The sequence below is a fragment of the Chrysochloris asiatica genome, unplaced genomic scaffold (genome assembly GCF_000296735.1).
Source record: "Chrysochloris asiatica unplaced genomic scaffold, ChrAsi1.0 scaffold00021, whole genome shotgun sequence".
NCBI classification, from domain to species: Eukaryota; Metazoa; Chordata; class Mammalia; order Afrosoricida; family Chrysochloridae; genus Chrysochloris; species Chrysochloris asiatica.
In genome coordinates, this window is record NW_006408539.1 from 16709758 (window position 1) to 16719897 (window position 10140).

Genomic DNA, 10140 nt, shown 5'->3' on the forward strand with positions numbered 1-10140 from the left:
GATTATTAATGAGTGTTTACAGTTGTTTCTCTTTATTTTGAGTTGTGCCCCATCAGCAAATGAAAGTTCCTTGGGATTTTCTACCATGGGCTTTACTCCGTTTGCATCATCATGGTCAACTCTACTTTGAGGAGGCAGCTTTTCCCCCATAACGTTTTGAGTGTCTTCCAACCTGAAGGGCTCTTTTTCCAGCATTATATCTGACAGTGTTTCTCTGCTATTCATAAGGTTTTCAGTGACTAAATATTCAGAAGTACTTTCTCACTCCTTCTTCCTAGTCTGTCTTCATCTGGAAGCTCATCTGAAACCTGTCCACCATGGGTGACCCTGCTGGTATTTAAAATACCAGTGGCATAGTTTCCAGAATCACAGCAACTCACAAGCCACCACAGTATGACAAACTGACAATCGAGTGGTGGAAACTAATACTAGTATTTATTAATGGAGAAATATTTACAGTTTCAATAATGATAACTATGAAAACCTTTAAAGTAAAATTATTTTTATGTCATATTCTAGAAACTGTAATATCAAGTGTTACAGAGAAATGTAAGATGTTACAGTGGCACACAGATAAACATGAATAAAATTCTAAATGAGATCAAGTTATTTAAATATGTTGAGATGATAATACTGAGGCTGATGCCTTATTACCTGTAAGATAAATAAGGTGAATAGAAACTGTTGGAGCATGTGTACCTATGTACTACTGACTTCAGTATATGGATCACAAATGACATTATTGATAGTGACTAGTTTTAGAATTTTGCTCTTCCCATCCAAATCCTGTTTTATTCTCCTAACTGATTCTTGGTTTCTTATTTCTATAGCCTCATTGTCCTTTCATATCCTCAGGTGATTCAAATCCTAAATTACTATCCCTTCTCTTGCCCAGTTGAGCCTCCACATCAAGTTTGTTGGTAAAATTAATTATTTGACCTCTTAAGTTTCCTAGTTTGACTATAACAGAAATACAACAAGTTAGTGGCTTAAAAAAAAAAAAAAAAAAAAAATTTGGTCATATCTGGAGGCTAGAATTCCAATGCAACGATATACGATAGGATGAATGTAAAGCTAATGTTTTCCCATGTAAACTATCACATAATTCACAATAAAACATTTAAAAAAAAAAAAAAAAAGACTGCCAAGTGACACAAACCCACTGACCTAAAGGTTGGCCATTCACACCCACTCAGTGGCACCACAGAAGAAAGGTCTGGCAATCTGCTTCTATAATGACTACAGCCCTCGGAAGCCGTTGTACTCTGCGACGCTACAAGCCAGGTTGCCTACAGGACACAGGAGAGCTGCCCCAGAGGGTCTCAATGGCTGCCATCTTCAAGTAAGCAGAACACCAGGCCTTTTCTCCTCTAGTGACCCTGGGTGTTTGGACCTCTGACCCTATGATTAGCAGTCAAGTGTTTAACTGCTGTGCACCACAGTTGTTTAAAAACACACTCTGTTGTTGTTGGTAAGTGCCACTGAACTGGTGGTCCAGACTCATAGCGACTCTCAATAGACTTTCCCAGAAACGGCTGGTGGGTTTGAACCACTGCCCTTGAGATTAGCAGTACCGTGCTTCTCCTACAGCGTCAAACCAGAACTCGTAAGACACACTGTGTTGTTTGAAGTGCCATCAAGTCGGTTCCGATTCTAATGACCCTGAATAGGGTTTCCAAGGAGCAGCTGATGAGTCTGAACGACTGACCTTACAGTTCAAACCGGCCTTTCGGTCCAGTGCGTATCCTACAGCGTCACGCCAGAACCCCCTAGACACACTCTAGAAGAACTCAATTCTTGAGTCGTAAGCAAACTATAAATGCGATACCTGGAATGAGCACAAAGGTTCAAGGGTCTGCTTAGTGCAGGGCCTAATGCGTTTACTGTTTCCCAGAGAGAACTGGAAGAGGCCCACCTATAAAGGTTTGCTGAGCTCTGTAGAAGGAAAGTGCCCCGTAAATCCAGCTAGTGAATGAGTCCTTGGTCTGCATCCAAATCCAAATCCAAAGGAATCTTATTTCCTTACTGCCTCGCCCCCTATGCCAGACTAGTTCTACCAGAGATAAGGAAGGCCACCTGCATGCACTGTCATCATCTGTGGATGGCTCAGCCATGCTGAAAGGCTTTCAGTCTGTAACCCCTCCCATGAACTCAGCTTAAACACTACCTTCACTCACCCCTCTGGCCCCACACAGCTCGCTTCACCTCTCAGTACAACAGCCCTCTATATTTTATGGGACTGGCATATTCAAACTGCTGGGAATTTATTTGCCTGATTATTTCATTGACAACCATCTCTCCTACCACCACCCCAAAAGATCCACATTGCGACCTCTGAGCACAGCGCTTGGCACAATGTAAGTACTCAATAGTAAACTGAAAATGAATGAAACATGATCTTTCTCAGTATCTCCCCTATGCAAATTATGTTATCACACAGTACTGCATCTTGTTTTTTAAAAAAGAATAATAATAATTATGTCGCAATGTCTTATGTCGTAAAACTAAAAGGCTTCATAACACTGCACTAGTTCATTGGACTGTTAATCACAAGGTCAGCAGTTCAATTCCACCAATGGTTTAGAAAATATTAAATCCCATCCATCTTACTTCACAGCAGAAAGAGGAGGTTTCCTGCTCCCACAAAGATTGACAGCGTCGGAAACCATACACAAGGTCATTATGAGTCGGAATGGATTTGAAGACAGTGGTTTTGTTTATAGTTGGTCATTTAGGAGCCCTGGTGGTACATTGAACTGCTGACCAATGATATATCAGGTTCAAACTCAGCAACTGTTCCAAGGGAGAATGACAAAGTCACCTGTTTCCATACAGATTTACAGCTTCAGAAACCAAGAGAGCAGTTCCACCCGGTGGTGGTGGTGGCGGTGGCAATGTGCCATGGAGTCGGTTCTGACTCACAGCGACCCTGTATAGGGTGTCTAAGGCTATAAATCTTTATGGGAGCTGAAAGCCTCAATTTTCTCCTGCAGGACGGCTGGTAGTTTTGAACTACTGACTTTGAGGTTAGCAGCCTGACTTGTAACCACTATGAATTGGAATCAACTCAATGGCAGTGGGTTTGGTTTGGGGCGTTTACTGTCGCCTGGCATCAAGGTTCCTTCTGAAATTTTACTGCTACATACAAATAATCTGGATGTCAGGCTATAGCAACATAGAAGCCCTGGTGTGGCACTGTAGGATAAGCACTAGATTACAGTTCAAACCCACCAACCACTCCTTGGAAACCCTATACTGGGTCACTACAAGTCGCTTTGACGGCCCTTAACAACAACAACATCATATATAAATAATGCAGTAATGAACATCTTTGACACCATGCCATGAAATCACCATGAAGTCTACACAAATGTACCTTTCTCCACAAGACTCAACTCCCTACCACAGAAGTGAATTCTTCAACCTGCAGAAGATTTCTGTAAAATTATATCTGTTGCCTAAGCTAACTGTTACCACTGAGGAGGTCTTAGCTATTTGGGATAGTTCATGGATTGTTTTAGTTTATTATTTTCCACCAGATATTACAACTCCATAGCAAAAAGGAGGGCATCCCGACCCCTGCCCAGCTCACACTAAAAATGATCCCTATTTTATGATGTTATTCCTATTACTTATATTCCCCTATACCCGATCTACCCCCAACACCTACATTTCCAAGTGCTAACTATCCTTCGTTGGGGAGTGCTAACTATCCTTCGTTGGGGAGAACAGTGGTTCTGTAGGATAATCACTGGACTTTGAACCACAAGTTCGGCAATTCAAGCCCACCAGCTGCTCAGTGGGTGAAAGATGAGGCTTTTTGCTCCTGCAAAGATTTACAGCCTCAGAAACCCTATACAGCATTGCTGTAAGTCAGAACCGACTGAACAGCACTTTACAACAACAACCTGTTCTTCAAAGCTTAGTTCAAACACTTCCTCCTCCATGAATCTATCTGGTTTCTGGCACCTGGTTCTGCCCTTTACCCATGCCACCTTCTACCTTGTGTAGTTACTTACACACGCCTTAGATCCCTTATCAGACTAGAAATTCCTTAAGGGTGAGGACCAAGTCCAATTTACATCACGCGTATCTAGTCCTGGTGCGATGCTGTAGGATAAGCACTGGACTGCTAACCACAAGGTCAGTGGCTCAAACCCACCAACCACTCCTCGGAAAACCTATACGGAGTCAGAGCAGACTCGACGACCCTTAGCACCACCAACAAATCTAACACAGTACTCTGCATAAGAAGTCAGCAAATCAATCCTTGCCCTACATATTTCATAAACGATCATACGATGCCATATCGCTGAAAAATGCAATGCCATGCAGGCCTACTTACTATTCCATGAATTAATGGAAATTGAAGTTACAAATTATGCAAGACAAGGATTAGGCACTAACGTGATAAGTGGATCTTAATGTTTGTAATTATTGCTGCCACCGTAGTTCAGACAGTGTGCGAGTTAGCCAGCTGAGAAGTAGGTACAAATCCGATCACTGGCAAGAACTCTCTTTAACAACAAGAGTTAAGACTATAGTTTCTGTGTAATGGTTCGTGAGAAACTAATTTCCATCTAAATTTAAGGATATACTTAACACAGTCCTGGGCTATGTTCTTCTGAAGGCTGTACGAAAATAAAAGAGATTTTCTTAATGCTAGGGAAAATGGTAAATGCATAATAAGTTGTCTGAAGATTGCTTCAGAGAGCCTAAAGGGGCAACACTTGTTGTTGTTGTTGTTAAGTACCATAGAGTCAGTTCCGACTCATAGTGACCCTGCACAGGGCTTCCGAGGCTGTAAATCTTAACAGAAGCAGAACGCCTCATCTTTCTACTGCGGAACCACTGGTAGTTTCGAACTGCTGACCTTGAGGTTGGCAGCCTGGCTCATAACCACTACACTACTAGACAACAGTTTAATTTCTTTTCTTCGTCATTCCCTTTTACTACTCATTTCAAATATCGCTTAAATGTTTCTATTTCTTTAATCAAATGTTATGCCTCTTAAGGGCAACAGATTCCCAGCCGTGTATGAAAACAAAACTGAAACTCCATTATCATGTAATAAATACCAGTTCAGAGCAACCCTAGCGGGCTGCTCCATTGGGTGTCTTCACAGAGTCCTGGTGTGGCACTGTAGGATGAGCACTGGACTGCCAACCACAAGGCTGCTGGTTCAAACCCACCAGCCGCTCCTTGGAAACCCTATACTCAACAGCACACAACAACAACTATCTTTATGGAAGCAGAATGCCACATCTTTCGCTCATGGGCTCAAACTACCGATCTTCCTGTTAGCAGCCCAACGTGTAACCCACCACACCACCAGGACCCCTTCTCCAACTGATTTCCCAATTATCCCAGAGTCAATCACAGCTCTATAAAGCCCTGCTGATTTACGTAAGGCTGAGAGGCCAAGATGGACAAAGTTCGTCTCTCATACTTCGGACATATTGTCAGGAGGGGACCAGTAGCTGGAGAAGGAACAGCTGCATCCTACTGTGATTGTGGGACTTGCCGTAATGTGAAAAACTGTTCTAAAATCCCAATCGATGCTTTCGCCATATGTTTGTCTGGGCATCTACAGTCAGCCATTATCCAAGTAGCTCCCTCTCCCATCACCTCTCTACCTCGTCCTAACAAACCTCCAATATAATATCGTTAAAAAGGAAAACATATGGTGACTTACTAACACCGTCCTCTCCTGTGTGTTACTGTTGTTTATTGTAGCTGCTACCAAACCGGTTCCTGACTCATGGTGACCCATGTGTTGCCGAATATACTGCTCCACAGGGTTTACTTTGCAGAAGGAGACTGCCAAGCCTTCCTTCTACAGAGCCGCTAAATGGGTTCAAACCACCAACCCTTTGGTTAGTAGCCTTGTGTCACAGGATCCATTCACATTACTTACAACCCCCACCCCCCCAAGTCATAACAGGTCACAGGAGAATTGCTCCTTAGGATTTCCTAGAATGGAGGCTCCTTATATGGAAACAGCAGTCAAGAAGTCAAGTGATGTATTACATTAGGCAAATCTGTGGTACAAAACCACTTAAAAGTGTTCAAGAGCAAAGGTGTCAGTTTGAGGACTACGGTGCACCTGACCCAAGCCATAGTATTTTCAACAACAGCATATGCACGTGAAAGTTGGCCAGTGAATATGGAAGACCATAGAAGAATTGATGCATTTGGAGAATACTGAACGTACCATGGACTGCCAGAAAAACAAATTGATCTGTGTTGGAAGAAGTGCAGCCAAAGTGCTCTTGGAAGCCAGCATGGCCAGACTTTGTCACTCATATTTCAGATATACTATCAGAAGGACCTCTAGTAGCGTAGTGGCTATGAATTGGGCTGCTAACCTCATGGTCAGCAGTTCGAAACTACCAGCTGTTCCACAGGAGAAAGATGAGGCTTTCTGCTCCCGTAAAGACTTATAGTCTCGTAAACCCTGTACAGGGTCGCTATGAGTCAGAACCGACTCCACAGCACCTAACAACAACAACATTAGGAGGGACCAATCGCTGGAGAAGGATATCATATTTGGTAAAGTGGAGGGTCGGAGAAAAAAGAAGACCCCCAACAAGATGGACTGGCACAGTGGCAGCACCGATGGGCTCAGGCGTAGCAACAATCGTGGGGTTGGCCCAGGACTAGACAGTGTTTCATTCTATTGTACATAGAGTTGCTATGAGTTGGTACTGATTTGATGGCACCTAACAACAAGGTTCCTTACATGTCCTGGTGTGGCTCTGTAGGTTATGCCCTAGGTTACTGAGTGCAAGGTCAGTGGTTCAAACCCAACAGCAGCTCCTCAGAAATCCTAAACAGGCTCTTTAAGAGCCTGAACAGACTCGGTGGCACCTAACAACATTTAAAGCAAGACGGAACTCTGGTGGCATTGTGGTTAAAGCACTTAGCTACTAACCACAAGCTGTTCTATGGGAGAAGATACAGCAGTCCGTGTAGCGGTTTATGAATGGGGCTACCAACCTTAAGGTAAGCAGTTGGAAACTACCAGCTGTTCCACAGGAGAAAGATGAGGCGTTCTGCTCCCGTAAAGATTTACAGCCTGGGAAATCCTGTACAGGGTGGCTATGCATTGGAACCGACTCCACAGCACATCACAACTACCACTACCACCAAATCTGTAAAGACTGGCTTTGTTGTTGTTCAGTGCTGTCGAATCATTCTGACTCCTAGGACCCCTGTATAGGGTTTCTGAGAAGCTGCTGATGAATCTGAACTGCCAACCTTGTAGTTCAAACTGACCAATCAGTCCAACACACTGTCCCCAGTGCCACACCAAGACCCCTAGGAGGCAGTTCTACCGGGTCCTATAAGGGTCACTATGCACTGAAATCAACTCAATGGGATTTACAAAAACAGGAGGCTGGAAATAAATTATTATTTGTATTCCCAACATTTGTGTCTTGCCTATGAACCACCACCACCAGATTAAATGAAATGGTCTTTAAAATTTCAAATCAGAATGTTCTTTGGCTTTGCATAACCTATGTAACAATAATATCTGAAAGAATCAGACTTTTAATGCCATGCATTTGAGGCGGAGTTCTTTTATGGCCAGTAGTGAAATTTACCAAATTTAGTGCTATTGTAGGATGTTGCTTCTTTCTCTTTTAAATGAATCTACACTAACCTTCTCACAGCCCTTCCACATGAGAAATAGCAGCAGAAGGAAATACACTAAAGTTTTACAAAGGAAACCAAGAAAATGAATGTTATCAATCCCAAAATCTCATCCAGGTTTAAAACACATGGTGATTTACTGGACCACAAATGACTGTCCCAGCTCAGAGTGGAAACTCGGGTCTCACAGACACAGTCTCACCTTCAGCACAAGGAAGGAGCCTCGGTGATGCAGTGTTCAAGTGCTTGGATGCTGACCCGAAAAGCTGGTGGATTTGTGCTCCCAGCTTAATAACCAACACTCCTAATTCAGAACTCCGGAGTCACTCAGCCTCAAAGCTGAGATTCAAGGACGAAAACAGAGGAGAGAGCCACAAGGAAAGCTTATTCTCACCAGGTTTATGAAAGCTGCCCAGCTCGCATGAGTCTTTCAACATATTTTTGCTGAATAAGGGTCTCTGAATACAGAAAGAAACCAAACCCAATCACAGGCCCTCCACTTCTAAGGCGCTGACTTGACTCTGAATAATTGCATTTGAGTAGCAATCCGAAGACTCTGGGTTGAGCACAGGACACCTGCAATGTCCACAGGGCAGTAGCCTCCCGCCGGCCAGCTCTCGGGATCCCAGTCGTTTTCCTGGATCCCTCTGACACCACTCTTGCTGGGAACACTCCTGGCTGCGTCCACCCCACGCCCACCGACCGCTGTGTCCTTGGCAAAGTTTCTCGGCCTCTCTGGTCCTCAGTTGACTCATCCCGAAAACAGAGGCCAAAAAATATTCCCCTCCCGGGCCCAGGCTCGCTGCGGCCAGCCCCGCGCATCAATGAGCTGCCCGAGGTCAGAGCTGCTGGTGGCCTCTGCAGGCGGGCAGGCGGGCGGGCGCCCAGCGCAGGTCGGGCCTGGAGAAGCGCGGCACGGCCTCCCCACCCGCAGGCTCCCCAACCGGCGACGCGCGGGGTTCGGGCGCCCGCGGGACCACTCACCACCACATGCGCCCCAGGCAGCGCGAGGGGCTTGGGGCTGATGAGCGGGGACACCATGTAGAGCAGCAGCACGAAGGCCACAAGGAAGGCAGCCACCAGCAGTAGCATCTCGGGGACCGGACGGGGAAGCGGGCCGGGGCCGCGCAGGGCTCGGGCTCAGCTCCGCGCCGCCCGGTCACGCGCCGCCCGCGCGCAACAGGAATCGGACTGTTAGGGTTCGCGGCGCAGGGCAGGCGCGGCCGGGGGAAGAGGAGGAGCCGAGGGGCGGACACGGGGGCGGGGCATTAAGGGGCGGGGTCATCCGGCGGGGGAAGAGGAGGAGTTTCTGTGTGTTCAGGGGGCGTGGCGAGCGACTCGAGGGAAGAGGAGCGGCCTGGTTGTTGCCGGAGACTGTGTGTCCAGGGGCGGTGCTAGAAAGCACTGTGTTCGGTGCTGGGTGTCCTGGTATTTAGGCCTGTTGTTCAGAAATTCCTGATGACGTTTCGTATTTTCTCAGCTCGCTTTCACTTTTCAGATGACTGATTGTTTAAAAGATCTCTGGGATGATACAACAGCTTCCGGCAATCAGAGTTCATTTTCTTTCCTAAAGAAGATGCAATTCACATTCCATACAATTCATCTATTTAAAGCGTACAAGCCAATGGCTTTTAGTATAGTCACAGATCTGTACAACCATCACCACGATTTTAGAACATTTTCATCATCCCAGGAAAAAACAAGGTTCCCATTAGCAGGCACTCCCCACTTCCTTGTAGCCTAGCCCCTTCCTAGACCTAGTTGTTTCCTACTCCAGGGGACAGGAAATGTCACGTGGTCCTGCACCAACTTCAGAAAGGTTGCTGTTTTAAGTCCATTGTGGCGATTGTGCCAATCCATCTCACTAAGAGTTTCCCTCTTTTTCCTTGACCAGCTGCTTTGCCAGGGATCCTGGTGTGGTGTTGTAGGATCAGCACTGGACTGCTGACCTTAAGGTCGGTGGTTCAAACCTACCAGCTACTTTTCAGAAACCCTATACAAAATTGCTATGAGTCAGAACCAACTCAAGCACACGCAACTACAACTACTACTACTTTACCAAGTCCTGTTGTTGTTAAGTGTCATCGAGTCGGTTCTGACTCACAGCCACCCAGTATAGTCTCCAAGGAGCAGCTGGTGGATTTGAACCGCTGACCTTGCTTTTTGAAGTCCAATGCTTATTCTACAGCGCCACACCAGGACTCCTTACCAAGCCCTAGGTAACCACCAATCTACCATACATATATATTTGCCTATTCTGGACCTTTCATATAAATGAAATCACACAATACGTGACATACATATCCAAAGTCGGGTTTAAGATCACCAGCCGCTGCTTGGAAACCCTATACAGGGTCGCTATGAGTCGGAACCAACTCAACGGCACTTAACAACAACATCAATACATGCTATTGAATTCTGTAAGGACATCATGCTTGGAAAAGTGGAGTGTCAGCGAAGAAGAGGAAGACCCAGAACAAGATG

At 45.4% G+C, this 10140-nt stretch overlaps 1 protein-coding gene across 1 annotated transcript in view; it reads right to left on the reverse strand.

Moving 5' to 3' along the window:
* Window positions 1-8783, reverse strand: part of KDSR (3-ketodihydrosphingosine reductase) — a 43470-nt gene extending 34687 nt beyond the window's left edge. Inside the window, exon 1 of the mRNA XM_006837535.1 lies at window positions 8641-8783. Coding sequence (XP_006837598.1) covers window positions 8641-8748 — 108 coding nt within the window. The 5' untranslated portion in view covers window positions 8749-8783. The remainder of the gene's footprint in view (window positions 1-8640) is intronic.
* Window positions 8784-10140: the final 1357 nt, after the last annotated feature.